Below are 22,417 nucleotides of genomic sequence, written 5' to 3'. Positions count from 1 at the left end.
CAGGCACTTACCATTTTTTAAGAACCAACATATTCCAGGTTCTCAGTCACGGAGAAAAGCCAGAGAAACGAAAGGCCCATGAGGTCACATCTTCAGCTAGAAACATTCTGTTCACAAGTGAACCTTATGTAGATTCTTTTTTTTCTAAAAAACAAACAAAGAAAACATGTAATAACAGATTATCTCCCTCTCTCATTTTTGTTATATTGTATGTGTTTTTATGAACTTCCTTAAGTCTCTTTTGTCAACAGGATGACATGCAAATAAATTTGGAGTGAAAAAAATAAGTTGCATTAAGTAGATTAAATATTTATATATAAAAATCATGTGATGTCATGACTAAAATAAATGTAATGTTATAATTTTAGAAATAACACTTGCAGTTACCACATATAGCACTCTTTAAATGAGATTCATCCTCTCTAACTTTAACGATTTCTGTAGCATAATTTTGTTGTGTAGAGTGGAAGCATCCTGTGGTACCATGTTTCCTCATGTGAAGTAAACAAAGCAAGGATCTAGACCCAAAAAACTTGTCTTCCACATGGTCTTCATCCCCTGAATTTTAGCACAGTTGCTTGTATTGATGAACACATTAAGGTAATGTTTCTCTTTAAGTCAGGCTGGAAGAGAAAGGTGGAGTTTTTTTTTTTCTCCCTTTAAAGAAATGACCTCAGCCTTAGAGATTATTTTATGTTTCTAGATTCTTCTATAGTTGAGCAATGCCAACAACACTGCTGATGTAAGTAGAGTCTCCCAAAAGGAACATTCTGAAAGATACACTCATTTGAATGTAGAAGACGTGGTATATTGATTGAAGAAAATCAGCCAGATTTCTTCAAAGTCATACCCAGAATAGCAAGCAGGAAATGATGAGTTGGCTCCATGGCCAGTGGTCACTATGACCATTTTACTCAGTTCTCTCAAAACCAATCACTGAATCCTAACCCACTAATTCCTTTAAAAGTACAGGGTGAAAGGGGGAGTCTATCCTTGTTTTGTTTCTGTTTTTGTTTTTTTCAACTGTAGGCTAAGCTTCCATGGAGTAGAGGCTAGACAGAAGTTAAAACATCCTAAATAGGCACAGCCACAGTGAAACACACCAGAAGGAAGGTGCTCCCTTTCTGGGTATCAAATATCCCATGTAACCAGACAACCACAATAAGCTATTTGCAGACTTCCTCTGCCCTTGTCTGACTGTTCAGGATTATTTTTAATGGTAAAACACCTGCAATCTAATTAATTAATTAATTACTTTTGAGTTGGAGTTGCTCTCTTTCACCCAGGCTGGAGTGCAACAGCATGATCTCAGCTCCCTGCAACCTCCCGGGTTCAAGTGATTCTCCTGCCTCAGCCTCCCAAGTAGCTGGGACTACAAGCACGTGCTACCACACCTGACTAATTTTTGTATTTCTTTTCTGGTAGGGATGGGGTTTTACCACATTGCTCAGGCTGGTCTCGAACTCCTGGCCTTGTGATCTGCCCACCTTAGCCTCCCAAAGTACTGGGATTACAGACGTGAGCCACTGTGCCCAGCCAAATTAATTTATTGATTATTGCCATTGCTCAGCATGTGTGGGACATTGCAGAAGGGTGCCAAAAACAGATTGTATGGAGAAAGAGAGAGAGAGAAAAAGAGAGAGACAGTCAATTGGAGGATAGATGGTAGATGGATTTCAGGTATGTAAATGATAGATGGATGATTGATTGATTGATTGATTGGTTGAGATAGATGGATAGAGTATAACCCACTTTCATTTGGAGGGACAAGGGATATATGATATCATCGGGGAGCTAGTTAGCACCCAGATAGCATAATCCTGGGTGCTCATGTGCCCTACAAACTCTAGGCCCTGGAATATTCCAGAGTAGGGGGAGAGCCACAGAGTGGGCTGGTCAGGAAAGACATGTAGAAGACGCGAGATCAACCAAGGCTCAGTTTTGGGTTTGGTGACAGAGCATGTGGCATTTTAACACATTCTAACCCATTAGAATGTCAGCTTTAAAGCCATGACCAAATTCTGTGTGCAGCCAGTGTCTATCCCCACCCCTCATTCTGACTTAACCCCGTGAGCCTTCCTCACGGGACGGGGCTGGGAGGAGCAGAGAAAGGGTATGAGCTTAGGAAGAGCTGCCGTGCACTTCTCCAGGGGAGATTTTGATGTGTCATTCGTGACACTCACAGCAAATACACTCTGTTCGGGTCTGTCTATAGTGAAAGCTAGAAATAAACGTGGAACAAAGGTTAAGCTACCTTAGAGAGGATCAAAAAACAGGAGATAAGGAGGGGAAGGCCTGAAAGCCACTGAAAACATCTCACCTTGGAGTGTGGGCTGCGGAAAGACCCTACAGGCTTCAGAACTGGAGCAAAAGCATAAAGATTGGCGGTCAGATGAAGTGAGAAGGAAGAGACTGGAAGCAGGAAAAGGTTTTGGTGAGAACATGTCAGTCATTCAAACCAGAGGGAATGAGGAACCAGCTGATGCAGTAGCAGACATGGAAAAGAATAAGAGGCTTAAAATATAACAAGGTAAAGATACCTTGGGAACATGGGGAGACAGCGAGTGGCGAAGCAAAGGGAGGGGCAGCAGAGGAGAGTCTAGGCCGTGGTCAAGGACCCTCCAGTCCCCTCTGCCTTAGGAATCCTGTAAACAGCATCACCTCTCTTTGCTCACGAGGACTAGGTGTGCAGTGGAGAGGACAGGAGAACAGTGCAAAGACTTGGAGCAAAGGGAAAGTTATTGCTTTACTCTCTTATGCTGGTTGGAAAACCTATAAAACCAGCCACTTTCTCTGAAAATGACTGCCGTTTTCGTGCTAAAACATCCTTTATATTATAGCTGCAATACCGTCCCCTCCTGACCTCAATTTGCAGACGCTGTTGCAGAAACATCAAGTGGTTCCAAACCTGAAAGTGTTTAGAATTATTTTCAGCCCTCTCTGTAGCAGCCATATTGTGGATACCATTTCTTCAGACCCTACTCCCTTCACTTCTGAAATGCTAGACTTCCACAATCCTCCTCCTGACTCTCTGGTCTCTTGGCTTCTCGGTCTCATTTGCTGTTCCTCTTTTGTAGTTTTCAGTGTGATGTGTATACCTACGGCTCCTTTATGGGGCCATATCTATTCTCCAGCTTCACCCGAGTCCTGGTCCTGTTGCTCTCTAACACGGGAGTGGATGTCTCTCAAATGTCCTTCTCTTGCACTGTGGTTAGCACTCTTCCTTTCTCTCTGCCAGACTTCTCACCATCAGAAAGGATCATCTCATTGTCCCTGAGATCCTGAGGGAAAGCTTAAGACACCCTGGCTACGTCATGTCCTTCCTTCTTTCCTTCCCTACCTCTAATCACTCACAATGTCAATTCTGCCTTCAGCACCCTTCTCACTTCCAGGCCTTTTCCCTATTCTTGCCATTCTCCTAGGCCCAAAGCTTACCCTCCCACAGCAAGATAATGCCCCAGCCTAGCTGGTAGGAACAGGAGATGCATGGTAGCTAAATACATAGGATGCTTTAGGGTCCTGGGGTTCAGCTACAGGCCCTGGGGTGGGGGGAGAAATGTGGGGGTGACAAGCATCCACCTATGGAAACTCCTCTTCCTTTATTTTGTATTTTGGGTTTTCATTTTATAAAAAAGCGTCCATAGTTTTAAAAGTTTTCAAAACCACTGTTAAAAGTTGAATTTTTAAAACATCTTTTTTGTCAATACATCATAATTGTGCATATTAATGGGGTACATGTTGTATTTTGATACATATATATATATATATATAATGTATAATAATGATCAAATCAGGGTAATAGGATAACCGTCATCCCAATCATTTATTGTGTCTTTGTGTTGGGAACATTTCAAATCTTCTCTGCTAGCTATTTTAAAACATAAATTATTGTGTTAATCATTAGTGTTCAATAAAATAAATATTGAGCACTATAACTTATTCCTTAGATCTAGCTGTATGTTTGTACCCATTAACCAACTTCTCTTCATCTTCTCCTTCTCCCTGCTCTTCCCAGCCTCTGGTAATTATCATTCTACTCCCTACCTCCATGAGGTCAATTTTTTTAGCTCTCACATATGAGTGAGAACATGTGGTATTTGTCTTTCTGTGCCTGGCTTCTTTCACTTAAGATAATATCCTCCAGTTCCATCCCTGTTGCTGAAAATGACAGCATTTTGTTCTTTTTAATGGCTGAATAATATTCCATTGTGTGAATACACTGCATTTTCTTTATGCACTCATCCATGGATGGGCACTTAGGTTGATTCCATACCTTAACTATTGTGAGTAGTTGAACATGGATGTTGATTTCTGAATTTCCACTTAGTATATGTGACACTTGAATTGTTTTGAAAGTGAAATGGAATAATCTAAGGCAGTGGTCCCCAGCCTTTTTGGCACAAGGAACCAGTTTCATGGAAGACTATTTTTCCATGCACTGGGCTAGTGGGGTATGGTTTCGGGATGATTCAAGCACATTACATTTATTGTGCACTTTATTTCTATTATTATTACATTGTAATATATAATGAAATAATTCTACAATTCACCGTCATGTAGAATCAGTGGGGGCTCTGGTCTTCTCTTTTTGCAACCAGATGGTGCCATCTGGGGGTGATGGGAGACAGTGACAGATCATTAGGCATTAGATTCTCATAAGGAGCACATGACCTAGATCCCTCACATGTGGAGTTCACAGTACAGTTCACGCTTTCATGAGAATCCAGTGCTACTGCTCATCTGATAGGAGATGGAGCTCAACCAATAATGCAAGTGATGGGAAGCAGCTGTCAATACGGATGAAGCTTTGCTCACTCACCTGCTGCTCACCTCCTGATGTGCGGCCTGGTTCCTTAACAGACCACGGACAGTGTCTCACGGGTTGGGGACTCCTGATTTAAGGCACTCAAACACAGCGCCTGGAACTTCCATCACCTCCTCAGGCGGAATGTCCCTGACTGCTCAATCCGAAGTCTCCACATCACCCTCATTTTAAGACTCCAGTGGGACTTTATCACTGTCTGATTTGTCATTATTGATCATTATCAGTTTTCCTCACTGGAATGTGAAGCCCATGAGATTAGAGGCGCTGCCTATCTTGTTCACTGCTGATTCTTCATGACCTAGAATAATCTCTGGCACACAGTACATGCTCAACAGATATTTATTGAAATGAATGAAAAGAGAAATATCTTACTTCCAGGATCTTATGAAAGGCAGGTTTTATTTTTCTCTTCCTCTTTAAAGTCTGCCCTACAGCTGAGCGCAGTGGCTCACTCCTGTAACCCAAGCACTTTGGGAGGCCGAGGCCAGCAGCTCATTTGAGGCCAGGAGTTCAAGACCAGACTGGCCAACATGGTGAAACCCTTTCTCCACTAAACATACAAAAATTACCTGGCTGTGGTGGTGCATGCCTGTAATCTCAGCTACTTGGGAGGCTGAGGCAGGAGAATTGTTTGAACCCGGCAGGCGGAGGTTGCAGTGAACTGAGATTGTGCCACTGCACGTCAGTCCAGGAAACAGAACAAGACTCCATCTCAAAAAAATAAAAATTAAAAAATAAAAACAATTAAAGCCTGCCCTACATCCAACCTAGCCTATGTGGCAGTGAGACTGATCCTCTCATAATATTGCTCTGCTCATGTTGTCTGCTGCAAACCTCCAAAGTTCTCTTATCGTAATTCAAGGCTTTTTACAACCATGACTTTCTTTAGTAATCCAACTTTCCAATCAAAATGGCTCTGTCATTTTTCTCTGCACATTTCATTATTCTGATTATATTTCTTCCATAATCTTCCCCCTCCTGGAAAGCCTTTCCCCTTCCATTCTGTCTACACAGATACTCCTGTTGTATAAAGCCATCATTTCCCAGATGTGTCCTAAAGCACATAGTTTTCTGGGAGATTCCCATATCTTCTGACTCTAATCTTGTGATTTTTCCAGTATTTGCCAGAGCGCATTCTGAGAAAATCAGACATTACATGAGGGAAAAATAATCTTAGCCATGTAATGAAGTAAAACTAATATGTTTGTTACAGGACCTCTCAGGGCCCTTAAATGCTAATGCAAATTGTCACTTGGCCAAAATGGGTTGAAGAATGTATTTCCCAAATTTGCTTGACCTAAAAGCCCTTTTTTCAAAGAGCATCTTTTAAGCCTGTGGTTCCGCAGAATAAACTTTGAAAAGTGCTGTTGTGCTGCCATCTGACTTTCACCTCTTTGGCAAAACTGATCACTTGGGAGCACTCTGACCCACTCTTCTATGAACTCCTTAACATTTGTGGTCTGTATTATTCCATGGAACCACTATTGATGCAGTAATTTTCCTGTTTTTATTTATATACCTTATGTCCTCAACCTGACCAAAAGTTCTTAGAGAGACTGAGCTCCCCTGTGTCCAGCACATGTTCTGTGCACAGAGCTAATAGTCAAAAAATGCCTGCTGAATCAATGAATGGGACTTTTCCATTACTTGCATTTTCTCAGCATTTTAATGATGTCTCCTTGCCAATGACCTTGTGTCTCTGAGAAACCTATCCCTTTAGGTTGCCCCATGGTTTACCAGCTAATAGTGAATGCCCAGGATGGTTTTTATTTTTAGGGCAGAAATTCATTATTCCCTTCTAAATTCTTTCTTTGCTCTCACTTGAAAAGACTTACCTTTAGTTTAGTTTAGTTTTGTTTTGTTTTAACAGATGTTATCACCCCCTGTCTTTGTCTCCAGCTCCCTCACCACTCTGGAAAACTTGTGTGGTTGGACATAGATTTAAAAATACAGACATAAATTTTTCCATCAGTGCATGACAAAGGCTGAGTGGAAGACTTTTTGTCTGTATAGCATAAGAAAAATCATCTTTTATTCATTTCCTGGGATCTCGAAAGCTACAGAATCAACAATAATGCAACTCTGATGACATTTTAAAGGGATTTTCATCCAAGTACCTTGAAAAGGTTCTGTTTAATCCTGTGACTTCTGTTGACACCCCATAACCATCCAAAATTTAATTGTTCTTGAAATTTTAATATAAGTTTCTGACCAGTATTCTTTAGGGGGACTAGAAGTATCTATAATAAAGGGGCTAGAAAATGACTTCAACATGTATTGATAAGCCGATCTGTTGGTAATTTAATCTTTGTACATTTTCTTGCAGTCTTGTGGCAACATCTACAAAGGCCTCGCTCAGACTGGTGCCTGGGGCTGCTTTGATGAGTTTAATCGAATCTCTGTGGAGGTCTTGTCAGTGGTGGCAGTGCAGGTAAGGGCCAGAAATAGGTGGGAGCCTTGTGGTCTTCACATCGAGCACTGTGGAAGTCTGTGCCCTCTTGTTTTCAACCTCTCCTCGGCATCTATGTCCCTTTTTCCCTTGTCATTTCATGCTCCTTTCTCCACCCTCTAAAGTCAGGCTCTCCTCCAAAATGAGTATCCTGCAGTTACCCACCAAAGTAGATTCATTTACTGGCTTTGGGAGTCAGTTTTATCCTCTGCAAAATAGGGAGAAAGAATATGCATCCTACCTGCTTCATCTGGGTGCAGAAACCTAAAGATGGCAGAGCTCAGCTCCTTGGAAAGGGCATGTTCTTCGGTTATAAACCAAGGCTTAAATTTCAGTTCTTTTATTTCCTATTGTACTATTTGGGCAAGTTGTTCCACCACTCTCAGCTTAATAAGGTGAGGAATATCGCATGAATGTTTTTTGAATGAAGTCACTTTTGGGGTGAGATTTTATGTAAGCATGCCACTTGTCTTTCAAGTCATCCAGAAACCATTTATTAAACACCTGCAACATCGTAAGTGCTATACCAAAGACAGGTGAAGTTTCCCAGTTGAGTAGAATGTGATCTCCAGCTAAAAAAAAAAAAAAAAAAGCTTGCGATTTTGAGACAGACGTGAGTACTTTCAGTGTTCTAGAGGTGACGTAAAGTCTGACTGAGCCCGAGACTTCCAAATGCATTACCTTGAAAAGGTGGAGAGGATTTGGATTTGGGTCAGGATCCCATGAACAATAGGAGCAGTAGAAGGGGGAAGGGGAACGTGAATAAGCTTTTGTTGAAATTCTGCACCAGGTACTTTGCATATATCATCTTTCACATCATGAAAGATCTTTCACGCCTTTCCACTGTGGCCCTGCAAGCCACTATTCTTCCCATTAAATATGTGGAAAAACTGAACATCAGAGGGGAACTGTGTCTTGTCCATAAGTAGACTTTTGGAAAGTGATAAGGTTCATATGTGTACCCTGTGCTCCCGATGTTGTCAGGGTGCAGATGTGGGCACTGATCTGGTGTCTAGTGGGTAAAATACCAGAGGAGAAAATAAGACTGGAGAGGCAAACTCAATCCCAATAGTAGCAGGTTGAAATGCCTTCCTCAACACACAGCAGGGAACCCCTAGAGACACCTGGGAGGGAGATTGCGCCTCTATTTGGCAACAGTGTAAAGGAGGGGCTGAGCAGTAGGAAAGCTGGTGTCTGAGGGCAAGTCAAGGGTCTGTCCCAGGGATTCTTACTGCAGCTGCTCAGGCTCCAGGCCCCCTAGGAACCCCATCTTCAAGATGAAGCATGTCCTTTGTCAGTACCTATTCCATACTCCTCCCTGTAGGTTGAGCGCCCCCATTTCCTGTTAGGGGTGGCTGTTTTCAGAACCCCCATCCTGCCTTTATCTAAACAGAGCAAAGCCGTCACAAGGGCACCATGTGATGATCAAAGCTGTGGCGAGGTGCATGGGACAATGATGTGTCTGGTGCTCCTACTGTGTGCTGTGCACTATGTAATCGAAAGCGGTTTAATTTTGCTTGTGTTTGCTTTTATTTCCAAAGCAGTGTGCACAGAGTACAGAAAAAGAAAAATGTAGCTATGACAGTCTCTTTGGTCCCTATAGGTTTCTGTAATCCTTTCAGGTCCAGACAAAGGAATAAGGAAAGCGTTTAGCTTGACTGACATTTTTCTTGGGCAAAAGCGTGGGATTGAGGGGCAGATGGCAGAAGAGGGGTGGGAGGAAATACCAGGCAAAAGGTCATCCCTGGCGGGGAAAGCTGGCTGAAGCAGCGTCATCCTTGTCCCCCTCTGCCCTGGCAGGAGCCAGTTTCCATCCACATAGCTCCCACATGTAGTCACCTCTCATCCCACAGACTGTCCTTTTCACAGGTAGGCAGGACGTGAGGTTGTGGGCAGGGCGCTGAAGCAACCACAAGCTAAACAGCAGTGGGACTCACACCATCAGCAAATCCATGGTCACCTTCATCTCCAGCTGCCCCAGAAGCCACAGGCAATCAAGGGGCTCTGTTCGGTCCCTTCACTCACCACTGCTCCAAGGTGGTCTGTCTTTCCATCTCTCATGTTTGACAGCCACTGACACTTGTCCAAACTGTTCCTTGGTGAAGCTCTGAAAGCTGCCAAAACGTGAGGCTCTTCTCTGATTTCCAGTGGTGAAATCTGGTTTTCCCTTTTGTTGGGTTTGTTCTGTTCAGCAGCAGTTAGTAGAGGAAGGAAGACAAATGGCTAGCCTGGGCATTCTCTTGGACCGAAACCCTTTACCAGCTTGGCTGGAAAAAGCTGGTTGTGTGCATCTCATTGGCATCACATTAGTATAGCTTGAAATGGACTATGGCAGATTTCTATCATGAAAACTGCCAAATTCTACAAATCAAGGGCATTTTTGCTTTCCTGGAGAGCTGGTTGTTAAAAATTTACCAGTATGCCTCTGCCTTGTAAGGATGTAAGCTTAGTGTTGCCAGATCTTTTACATTTTAAAGAGAGACCGGACATCCAGATTTTTGTAAGAAATCAAACATGTTTTCTGACTGCTTTCACCTTTGAATGGTCATTTTACAAGCTGAAATAAATAATAATGCCAGTGTTCGATTCTGGCTTGGCCACCTACAAGCTGTGTGATCTTGAGCATCTCTAAAGGGAGTTAATAATAGCACCTCCTTGAGGCAGTTGTAATAATTTTTAAATGAGTTAATATAGCTAAAGCCCTTTTTTTTAAAAAAGCCCTACAGATAATAGTCACTCAATAAATGCTATGATAATGATGATAATGGTGGCAGTGATGTTAGTGATGATGATGATGCTGATGGTGATGATGGTAATGATGGTGATGACAGTGATGGTGATGATAATAATTATGCCAATGATGGTGATGATGATGTTGGTAGTGATTGTGGTGGTGATTATTCTAATGGTGATGATGATGGAGATGATGGTGATGGTGCTAATGATGATGATGGTGGTGGTGATGTTGGTGATGATGATGGTGGTGATGGCAGTGATGATGATGGTAATGGTGATGGTGGTGGTGATGGTGGTGATAATGGTGATGATGGTGGTGATGATGATGATGGGGTGATGGTTATGATGATGGTGGTAGCAGTGATGGTAATGTTAACAATGATGATGATGGCGGGGATGGTGATGGTGGGGATGATGATGACGATGGTGGTGGCAGTGATGGTGATGATGTTGGTGGTGGCAGTTATGATGGCAATGTTGATGGTGGTGACAGTGTTGATAATGTTAACAATGATGGTGATGATGGTGATGATGGTGAGGGTGATGATGATGGTGGTGGTGTGATGATGGTGATGATGATAGTGGTGGCAGTGATGATAATGTTAACGATGATGGTGATGGTGGGCATCATGATTGTGGGGGTGATGATGATGGTGGTGGCAGTGATGATGATGGTGGGAACAGTGATGATGTTAGTGATGATGGTGGTGGTGGTGATGGTGGCGATGATGATGATGGTGGTGGTGACGGTGATAAGGATGATTACTATCATAATTATCTGAAGATTACTATCATAATTATCTGAACACTAAAAGAAATGGGTTGAAGAGAAGTAGAGGCTTGGATATACAGGGCAGGGAAAAAGGGTTCAAACCCTGATCTCACAGGTCTTCTCTATGCCCTTCACTCCTCAGCTGGACCAACCTGGAGCTATCTTATCAAGCTTAACAATGTACTAATCAATGAGGCAGTGCCCAACAGCCATTGTTCCCCCTGGGTAGACACTGAATTTGCTTTATTTTGAAGCTGCTCAAGACAAAGCCAGCAATGCATTCTCTAAGATCACTTAGTTCCCATTTGTTTTTGGAATCAAATGAAATAAGTTCAACTTGGGAGTCCCTGATGCTGTCACACACTGATCTAGGAACACACCCATCAGAGACATTTCTGAAGAAAGTGGTCTGACAACAGCCCAGGCAAAATCTGAGCTGGTTACATTTGAAATCGTATACCCATCCAAGGAGAAAATTGCACTTAATTATTCACATGGCAATCCAGGCTGGCATATTGGTTCAGAAGCCACACCAGCTGCTAACAGTTCTCCGCCACCCTCCCCTCTCCTCCTCTCCACTCCTTGCCCGTCTGTGCTCCCCTTCCCAGTAACTTGTACAAAAGTGATTTTGTTGCTGGTCTGCATCATCTTTGTCAGTGGATATTCTCATGTCTCCATCAGACTGGTCAAGCAAAGTCACATAACCACTTGGGAAAAACACAAGTGTGGCAATTCCAAAAAAATAAATAAATAAATAAATTACTCTGCTATTTTTAAAATATCTAAGATAGTACTTACTTTTTTCCAGAATCTCTTCTTTACTACTGCAATCAGCTGTCTATGCTTTGGGTTCTCTGTGCCTGGGGACATATGCCACCAGGACACACCCCATTGCCCTGTCTCTCTCCGTGCCCTCTGGCCAGGCATCCCTGGCCCTTTCTTCTCTTGCTTGCAGCCCTGATAATGGGTTGGGCAGAGGCAGGAAGTGGGTAGAAGCAGAAGATCAGTCAGCAAGGACTTGGGAACCCATCATAGCGAGGCTCAGAGTACTCCAAGCACCAAACAAATGCTCCAGTCTCAGAGCCAAGGGAGCTTCCCATGTAACACCCTTTATAGAGAAGCTTAAAATCTAATGGAAAAAACACCAAAATGTTAAAATATTTAAAAAGTGGTGAGTGGGTTGCACTTCCTTAAGGCAGCAGACTCCAATCTGCCATTGCAGTGGGAAGCGTGGAGTGGGCCAGGCAGAATGTTAAATAGCACATGGCATTTGGGGCAGAGACTTGAAAAGAGAATGACCACAGGGGACTGCAAAATGAGCCACTCTCCTAGAATAGAAGGACCAAGGTAGAGGAGTGAGGAGAAAAAGCCAAGATCCCTGTAGCATAGGGCTAGCCCATGACCTCCTTAAAGTATGTCACCTGCACAGAGACAGCATGGCCTTAATACTTTACACAGTGAGTCAGAGGCAAGGCCCTAGCCTGAGTGGGAGGATACAGGGACAGAACCCTCTGTGATCAGCAGCTTCCAGTCATGAGGGGAAGATGTCACCCTCATGTGAGAAATGCAGCTCTTATGGTCAGATGAGCACACAAGGCTTGTGCAGATAACAAGGTTGACCGCTGGACATCAGGGCTGGCTTGCAATATATAGAAGTAAAACCTAGGTAAATTATCGAAATTATAAGGCAGACAATAAGTTCCGTGAAAGATGTGCAATTTTAAGGGCCACAGAGGCTGGAAAGATACAGTAAAACCATCTGGCTGAGGGGCAATTGTAGGCCATGAGATTGGTATGGGGCAGCATGGTCCATAGGCAAGATCAGTGCATTGACTTTCAGTTAGGTGTCCTGAGAGTGACAGCGGAAGGTGCCGGGCATGGCTGGTGTCATCTAGCCCCATGCTACTCAAAGTCTGAGCCAACAGCACCCGCATCCCCTGTTAGAAATGCAGAGTCTCAGGCCCCACCTGAAACCTGCTGAAACAGAATGTTCATGTCAACACATCCTGCAGTGATCTCTACACACAATCAAATCAAGGATTGTGCCACTCTGGCACAGAAATCTCAACCCTGGCTGCACATTAGAATGGCCTGGGTAATTCTATACAGTAGTAATGCACAGTCTCGACCCCCAAAAGATTTTGATTTAGTTGCTGTGGAATAGGACCAGTGTACTGGTACTTTGTAAAAACTTTCCACATGGTTCACGTGTTCAACAAATTTGGAGAACCAGAGCTGAGAGAGAGGATGACAAATGAGGAAAAACACTGCTGAGGACTGTAGAGTTTGGATTTACATCAAGACCTCCAAGACTGAGCCCAGTTCATCTTGGTGAGTGCTCTGCAGGGACGAAACCTCTCCAGGCCAGCCAGGTGGGGCAGAAGGAAGAGGAGGACCCAGGCTCATCTGAGAGAGGGAGAGAGGGACCTCTGGCCTTTTCCAAGACCTGGACTTTATCAAGGCCTCCTGGACCCTGATCGTTGTTAGTGCCAGTAATTTGCTCTGCAGACCGCAGTTGCTGCTAAAGCCTGTCCTGTACAAGTCAGGCTTACCAAAATTTCTATGAGCACTGATGCGCCCACCTTAACTGCATCTTTGAGTCTGTTCAACACTCTCCCATCTGAAAGAGGGAGGTCAGTATGCAGCTGTGAATGGGGCCATCTGGGCCAAAGTAGGGATGAGTAGAAATGTAAAAATTGACTGGACTACAGTAGTTTTCAGATTTCAGCCTCCATCAGTATCACCTGGAGGGCCTGTTCCGACACATCTTGTTGGACCCCACTCCCAGAATTTCTGATTTGATTTATCTTGAGTGGAACTAAGAATTTGCGTGGGAATTGGTTTGGACCCAAAAACACACGCCGTGGGATGGAGGTTAAGTATTTTATGTCTTCTCAGCCTCAGAGTCCTCACTGGTAAAATGTTTGGTCTAGATCAGGGTTTGACAGCCTCAGCAACCCTGATGCTTTGGGCTGATCATTCTATTTTGTGAAGAACTGTCCTCTGCATTGTGAGATGTTGAGTAGCATCCCTGGCCTCTACCCACTGACATGGCAGCAGCAACCCCCACTCCTTGCTGAGACAACAAAAGTGTCTCCAGACATTCCCACACGACCCCTAGGAGAGAGAGATTGCAAAGTCATCCCCATTTGAGAACACTGGTTCCTACATAGCTTTCCTTTTTTTTTTTTAATTTGTCTTTTTAAAGGGTGACAACATCTTACTTTGCGGAAACTACACCTCTAAATTATAACAAACATAATAGTTTTCAGAGTAAAACAAATTGCTCTGACAATATATGTGTTTGGTGAGAAATTGGCACAAGAGGCTTTGGGGGAAAGTAGCTAAAAGCATGTGCTCAGCACCAGATTGCCTGGCTTTTAAACCTGAGCTGCTCCACTTACCAACTGTGGGGTTTCAGGCAAGTTTCTCTTTTTTTTCTTTTAACTTTTTATTTTGAACCAATTTTAGATTTATAGGAAAGTTGTAAAAATAGCATCGAATTTCTACATATCTCTCCCTCAGCCTCCCCCAAATGCTAACATCTTATATAAACATAGGACAGTTTCTTAACTGCCTTCTGCCTCAGTTTCTTCATCTACAAAGTGAGGATCTAAGACTACCCGTCTCAAACAACTGTTAAAAGCTTGGAAGGGAATAATTCACAGAAAGTACTCAGAACCGTGCCTGGTACATATTAAGTGCTCAGAACTGTCAGTTATTATTTTTTGTTTTTCACTGTGGCTTTAAAATCCTCAGAAAACAATGCATTTTTGATAGAGAAACAGATCACAGTGGGTGAGATGTGCCTGGCAGCCTTAGCTGTCAGTTGCCAAACTACCTGTGTGTGTACCTCCATCTGGCTGGGCTTGCATTTAATCCATCCATCCCTAGTCGGCCTGCTTCTCCACTCCCTGCTCCCTGCCCCCAGGCATCCTGAAAGAACCTCCGGCCTTTTCCAGGACCTGGACTTTATCAAGGCCTCCTCAACCCTGATCGTTGCTTTGTTCCAGTGATTCGCCCTGCAGACCTCAGTTGCTGTAAAGCCTGTCTTGTACAAGCCAGCCTAACCAAAATTTCTATGAGCACCGATGCTCCAACATTAACTGCATCTTTGAGTCTGTTCAACACTCTCCCTCAAGAGCCCCTCTACAGAATTTTACACAAAAGCACAGATGCCTCCAATCCAAAAGTGCATCATAAATTCTTGCTGAGCGTGAGGTTTCTGGGCTTTGGTGTTTTGAGAGAGAATGCTGAGTCAGAATGAACAGCAGAAAAGGTCCCAGGCTCATGCCTTAGTCTTCGCCCAAAGGTAGCAAAGCAACTTATATATGCTGATTAAACTTGCTTTCCCACTCCCTAATAAAGTGAGTGTTGTCTATATTTTGTGGATGGGAAGACCAGAGACAAAGGAGAGAACCAGCCTTTGCCAGTCACGTAACCTGGAGGTTGATGAAGGCCACAAGAGACTCCATGGCCGAGCTGGGCTGGGCTGTGAGCCCCAAGCAAACCAGCAGAGCTTGATCTGTTTGGCCAGCATCCTGGCTGCTGAAGTCTGCCTCTGCCAGGATGGCATTGATATTCTGCACGTAGAAAAGAAGTCTCAGTTTCAAACTAATTGCTGTGAGCTCAAACGCATTTAGTCATTAGTGTTTTACTCTGGGAAGGGAGCTGAATCCTAATTGTAGAACTGTCATGCATCTAGGCAAACTGTGTACTCGGGAGACAGCCATGCCCAGTGGTAGATGGTCCAGCTGCCTTCCCCCACCCCTCCCACCATCTCACACACACACCCCTGCAGCCCCATCTCCATAGAACTAGACTACCCTTGGGTCTTCTAGCACCCTGGACTTAGCCAACCTGCTGGGGCTCATTCAAAACCTTACACCAGCCCCAGCTTTTGGGTTTTGCTTCCAAGAACCTTGAGAGGCTGGAAATTTCCAAAGATCTTCTGGGGCCAGGCTGGACAAGGCTGTGGGCTAGCCTGAAAGTGTGTCCCTTTTATCTTTGCTCTGTTGCTGATCATTTTTGTATATGTGTTTCCAAGTACCAGGTGTGACAATAAACCGTTGAATTTCACTTCTGCCTCTCCTCCCACTGCTAGAGAGTCATTTAGAAGATAGATCTGACTGGGTCAAGCGTCAAGATGAATCCTTCTCTGACTCCAGACTACATTTAAGAAAAAGGCTGCTCTCTTTAGAAAAATACTAATAGCCCCCTGGGTCTGACCCAGCCTACCTTTGCTTCATCTGTAAAGGGCCACCTGTTCTGGAGGTATAGTCTGGGGTGTGGCTTTGAGGAGTTAAACGAAGACAGGGACCACAGTTGCGATCAGGATGGCACATGGATATCCCTCATGTCACCTGGTATTTCTAAGCGTTTTCTGTAGACGATGTACTTCATGGACTTTACTCATTTACTTAGAACGAGCTCAGCAGGTAGCTATAGCATCCTCACTGTCTTGCAATACCTGAAAGCACAGGATCCGAGATTCATTTGCCTGGATTCAAATCCTGATGCCCCAAATAGTAGCTGTGTGATTTTGGGCAAATGTTTCCATCTCACCATGCTTCTGTTTTATCAGAGATGGGGATGACATAATTAAAGTGCCCCCCTCAAAGCATGGTGAAGCTCAAATGAGTTAACACATAAGAAGTGGTCAGAACTGTATCCGGCCAGTGGTCAGCCCTAATACACTTCAGCTATTACTACAGAGAGAACCCACATTGAAGGAGTTAAACACCTGTTTGCTACCCACTCTCATTTTCTTACCCACCATGTCATAAATATGGATGTGGGCAGCCAGACTGTGTGTGTGTGTGTGTGTGTGTGTGTGTGTGCGCGCGCGCGTGTGTGTGTTTTAGGGTGTTTTTGTTATTGTTTTTGTTTTGAGATGGAGTCTTGTTCTATCACCCAGGCTGGAGTGCAATAGTGCTGTCTCAGTTCACTGCAATCTCCACCTCCGTGGTTCAAACAATTATCCTGCCTCAGCCTCCTGAGTAGCTGGGATTACAGATACACACCACCATGCCTGGCTAATTTTTGTATTTTTAGTAGAGACAGGATTTCACCATGTTGGCCAGGCTGGTCTTGAACTCATGACCTCCACTGATCTGCCCACCTCAGCCACCCAAAGTGCTGGGATTATAGGCGTGAGCCACTGTGCCTTGCAGGGGTCAGATTTCTTTTAGATATGCACGCAGGGCCCATCAGTAAAGGGTCTGGGGTGTGGTCATCATGCCTGTGTTTCAGTGAAAGGGGTCACAGAACACTCTTCATGTTGTGTGGGACTGTGGGTTCCCAGCTTTAATTATGATCCCTCCACTGAAATGCAACTGGGGAATTTCTCACTGATTGATTGATTCACCAGGTAAAAAGCATTCAAGATGCGATTAGAGATAAGAAGCAGCGGTTCAGCTTTCTTGGGGAGGAGATCAACCTGAATCCTTCTGTCGGTATCTTCATCACCATGAATCCGGGCTATGCCGGCCGCACGGAGCTGCCGGAGAACCTCAAGGCTCTCTTTAGGTGAGTTTCAGCTCTGCCCCATGGAAAAGCTCCAAAAGATAAGTTTTTTTCATTGTTTCCACTTAAAATCTGTGACATATATTTTACAGAAAATTTGGAATATTTAGAAAAGTAGATTTTGTTTTGTTTTGTTTTTGAGATGTAGTCTAGCCCTGTTGCCCAGGCTGGAGTGCGGTGGCGCAATCTTGGCTCACTGCAACCTCTGCCTCCCGGGTTCAAGCAATTCTCCTGCCTCAGCCTCCTGAGTAGCTGGGACTACAGGCGCATGCCACCACGCCTGGCTAATTTTTTGTATTTTTAGTAGAGACGAGGTTTTACCATGTTAACAAGAATGGTCTCGATCTCATGACCTTGTGATCCACCTACCTCAGTCTCCCAAATTTCTGGGATTACAGGCGCGAGCCACCATGCCTGACCAGAAAAGTAGATTCTGAACAACCATCTTTAATGTCTTTAATGCAGTAAAATTGCTTTCTGCTTAATTGTGTTCTTTACACATATTTTAAATCCATATGCGGTCTACATTTGCAGTCTACATAGTTTTTGTTTTTTTGTTTCATAGTCTATCATAATCATATCATAAATATTGTCTTGTATTAGATATATTTGATAAATCTCACTTCATAGCTGCATATTTTTCTATCAAGTGCATGGTTTTCAATGTAATTAACTAGTCCCCGATGGTTAAATATTAAGACTTTCTAACATTTAAAATAAATTTATGCATAATGCTGTAATGTACATCTTTGTATATAAATCTTTTTTTCCTGTATGTGTGATTATTTTCCTTGGCTAGCTTCCCAGAAGCGGAATTACTGTGTTAATGGGTAGAAACATTTTTAAGGCTCTTGATACACAGTCCAAATTGCTTTCTGAAAAGAGTAGTACCAGGTTACCCTCCTCGTAGCGACGCATGAGAACACTTCTTTTATTTCACCCTTGCCACCAGCAGACATTGCTATATTTTAAAATCTTCTTTATTTTGATAAGAAAACACAAATATATTTTCTAGCAGGAGCTGGAGGCTGCATTCTTTTTCCAGAAAAGAGAAGTTTGCCCAACAAAGAGAAAGCTGAAGAATGCTTCAAGGCTTCTGATTTTCTGCTTACTGATTTTTTTTTTTTTTTTTTTTTGGAGACAGAGTTTCCCTCTTGTTGCCCAGGCTGGAGTGCAATGGCATGATCTCAGCTCACTGCAACCTCTGCCTCCCAGGTTCAACTGATCCTCCTACTCAGCATCCTGAGTAGCTGGGATTATAGGCATATGCCACCACACGCAGCTAATTTTTTGTATTTTTATTAGAGACAGGGTTTCTCCATATTGGTCAGGCTAGTCTCAAACCTCCGACCTCAGGATGCTGGGATTACAGGTGTGAGCCAGTGTGTTCAGCCTGCTTACTGAACTTTTAGCTAAGAGAAAAAGACTGTGGGGAACTGTGATAGAGCTGTTTTGTCTCATTTTTGGACTGAGAAATATAGTACTGTCTATCCAGGGAGGCTGTCAACACTTTATGGGATTTCTCAAGGTGTAGGAGGTCACTGGGCAGCTCCCTGAGTACTTCACTCTCTCAGTCGTAGCAAATTCTGTCGCTGGAGTGATGTGGGCTTCTTCTTCTTCAGCTGGGTCCCTGTGTTAACCAAGAGCTGTTGGAATGCCAACAAGCTGTCTAAACGGGTGCTACAGAATACTGCATTGTTGGCAGTTTGTTTCTACAAAGTATTTATTAAATGAGCCTTGTGTTACAAATGATTATAGAAGTAGATTATCACCCAGATAAGAATTCTTTACCTTTTTTATTTTTGCTGAAATTTTTTGCATAATGGAATTGTCTTTGCCAGTTCAGGCTGCTATAATAAAAACACCACAGTCTAGGTGGCCTGAACAGCAGACATTTCTCACAGTTCTAGAGACTGAAAGTTCAAGAGCACAGTGCCAGCATGGTCAGGCTCTGGTGAGGGTGCTCTTCCAGGTTGCAGGCGGCCACCTTCTTGCTGTATCCTAGCTCTGGCCTCTTCTTAAAAGGGCATTAATCCCATTCATGAGTGCTCCACCCTCATGACCTAATGACCTCCCAAAGGCCCCATCTCCAAATAGCATCACATTGCATTTTGGGGGCACACAAGATTTAGTCCATAACATATATCCCTAAACAGAAATCTGGAAATAAACATTTTTTCAAAATAGTAAATACAGACATCTACTTTTACATTTAATTATTTCAAAGACCCTACGAGGTGGATAGTACTAGTTTCTCCAGTATCCAGTGAGAAAACAGATGCGTTCAGCAAACTCCTCAGGGTAGTAACCCTAGTTACTGGGATTAGCTAGTGAACCAGCTAGTAAGTGGCAGAATGCATAGTTTGAACCCAGAGCCTCTGCTCCTCCCTGCCCCCAGTCCTGTCATCCAGGGACCATCAGTGTAACCATTTGGCATTTTTCTTTTCAATACTATATCAGTAGAGTATTTCTTTTTCAAAATTGGGATCAGACTCTATATAGTATCCTAGTTACTTTAGTATACTACTTCATTAACTAATGTTTCCTTGTGTCATTGTATAATTTTTCTTTTACACCAGTATTTTTCTGTTCTGTTGTACAAATGTATATTTACCCTTATGTTCAGGTTGCAAAATAATTTTGAGAATTTAAGTATTTGGTTGCTCCTTTGAATTTGAATAGAATGTAAAATATTTCAAGAAAAAAATGTGCTTGAATGAAATGTTTTTGAAAATTTCGTATCAGTGTAGGGAAAATGCAATTGAAGATAGGTAACAACCTTAGGCTCCTATTACATATCTAACAAATTAATAAAGTGTAATTTTAAAATCAAATGTTTTTAGTGCCAGAGGAAAAAAAAAAATCACAACAAAGCCTTCTATAAATCGCTTTCTGTATTATTGTATATGCCATTCTGTGTCAAAGTAGGGTTAATAAGTATTAGCTTGGTACAACTGTAATTGGGGTTTTTGCCATTGAAAGTAATGGCAAAAGCTGCAATCACTTTTGCAGCAACTTAATACATACTGTAGACCTCATCATGAGAAATTTACATTTGTATTCAAACAAGTACAGGATAAGCCATGGGTGTCTAAGCTTAGAAGAGACACACATTCTGAGGATGAAGAATAGGGGAACTCTCCGTTTCTTGAAAGTAATGGCAAAAAAAAAAAAAGCCCACAATTGCTTTTGTACCAACTTAATACATACTTTACACCTCATCATGAGAAATTTACTTTTGTATTCAAGTAAGTACAGGATAAGCCCTGGTATCTAGGCTTAGAGGAGACACACATTTTGAAGATGAAGAATAGGGGAACTCTCAGTTTCTCATAGATATGTAGAGAAACTCAATTCCTTTTTCTAAGCCTCAAATCTATTCTAGACAACTTGCTTGACTAATTCATTCCTGGCGTAAGACACACTGAATTCAAGTCACAAGACGTGAGTGGCAGCTCCAAGTCTGCACCTGCCTGCTAACAGTATCCATCACGCTGGGGAGGAGACTTCATTCTCTTTATCCTTAGTTAACTCATCTCTAAGTTGAAAGTCTTCATGCTAACTGCAGCAGCACATAGAATAAATTGAACATCTTAGATGAAATAATGGCTCAGGTCCTTCCATGACCTTTTGCACTCACAGATGCCTCCATGTGTGATCTCGGCCAGTATGTATTTTCTTGCAGTCCCCTCTTCAACACTGTACTTGCGAAACTGACTAGGCTTCCTGTCTCCCTGTACTCAGGCCTTGTGCAATGGTGGTTCCAGACTTTGAGTTGATCTGCGAAATCATGCTGGTGGCAGAAGGATTCATTGAAGCCCGGTCATTAGCCAGAAAATTCATCACTCTTTATCAGTTGTGTAAAGAGCTTCTCTCCAAACAGGTAGGCTGGACAAACGAGCACCGTGCACTAGCCCCAGCTCTGGAAAGGTTCTGGAACAAATGTATTAGGAAAACATGCTCAAGCTTTCTCATAGAGAGTCACTGTGCCCATAAGCATATCAGAAGCTGTGAACACTTTAACAGTAAAGATTTATGTTCAATTTTTAGCTCTGCATTTTTCAAAATTAACCTCAAAACTCCATTTTTTAATGGAATACTTAGCAACACCTCACAGACACCAGTGTCCCATGAGAGACATTACAGTGGCCAAGAAAAAACCCTGGAGTAAATGGTCTGTACCTTAAGGGACATAGATGGGGAGGGGTAGGGAAGCAGGTTAGGTGTTAATCAGCTTTGAGCTTCTCATTGTTACCTGTAGCTTCCCACTAAGACAAGAGGAAATTCATAGAAAATTGCACCTTAGCAAAACATGACCAAGTACCTGCAAGGTTTCCACCTTGAACGGAGAATTTCTTTTCATCAAGGATCAATGGCCAAGCTTCCCTGTGCTGTCCTCCATGAGCTTTGGGATTATCTATTTTTGATCACCTTTACTGCCATAGCACAGGCTCTCTCAGTCCTGTGAAGTCAGTCCGAGATGCAGAAAATCCTATTTTCCTCATACTTCTTTTCACATTGTATCTTCTCTCTAGGTTCTTCCCCAACATTGACTTCTAGGCCAGGGACTCCCGCTCTCATGGCTTCATCCCAAACCTCTCTCTTGAGCTCTAAACCTGTGCATTCAATGGTCTGTACCACAGCTCCCCCGAGTGTTTAAAAAGCTCCTCCAGCTCAGCTCGTCTAAAGCTGATTTCTGTTAGCTCTCAGCCCAAGCTTCTTTCTCCTGTGTTTCCAGCTTCAGTATTGACCCCTCATTCACTCATTTGCTAACTCTAGGACCCTGGGAATTACCCTGAACCGTTTCCTCTTCCGTGGTCCTAGATATAATTTTAAATGAGCCCTTAATGATTCTATGTTCTGGATATTTCTCAAATAAGTCTCATTTCCTTCCCCTACCCATTGCTACCACTTGTGTTCCAAACACCCTTATCTTTTTATTAAACTATTGCAACTACCTTTCTACTAGCTTTTCCACCTTTATTCTAATTCCTTGGATCTGTGCTTTAGCCACTTGCTAGAGTGATTATTTAAAAACGTTCCTCACTGGTCCTAGGATAGAGACCAATGTCCTTATCACTCTTTGCTAAAGACTGCAGGGCGTGCTGTC

The 22,417-nt window shown here is 43.0% G+C and overlaps 1 protein-coding gene across 4 annotated transcripts in view; it reads left to right on the top strand.

Annotated features, from left to right (window-relative positions):
- Window positions 1-22,417, top strand: part of DNAH9 (dynein axonemal heavy chain 9) — a 361,130-nt gene that overhangs the window by 114,546 nt on the left and 224,167 nt on the right. For all 4 annotated transcript variants that reach the window (XM_032280243.1, XM_032280245.1, XM_032280244.1 and 1 more), the window contains 3 exons: window positions 7,152-7,256; window positions 17,153-17,310; window positions 21,052-21,190. In XM_032280243.1, coding sequence (XP_032136134.1) covers window positions 7,152-7,256; window positions 17,153-17,310; window positions 21,052-21,190 — 402 coding nt within the window. The remainder of the gene's footprint in view (window positions 1-7,151; window positions 7,257-17,152; window positions 17,311-21,051; window positions 21,191-22,417) is intronic.

Source organism: Sapajus apella, unplaced genomic scaffold (genome assembly GCF_009761245.1).
Source record: "Sapajus apella isolate SASKATOON/1434 unplaced genomic scaffold, GSC_monkey_1.0 scaffold12, whole genome shotgun sequence".
NCBI classification, from domain to species: domain Eukaryota; kingdom Metazoa; phylum Chordata; class Mammalia; order Primates; family Cebidae; genus Sapajus; species Sapajus apella.
Note: the sequence above shows the minus strand (reverse complement) of the source record. Positions and strands in the feature narration are given on the sequence as shown.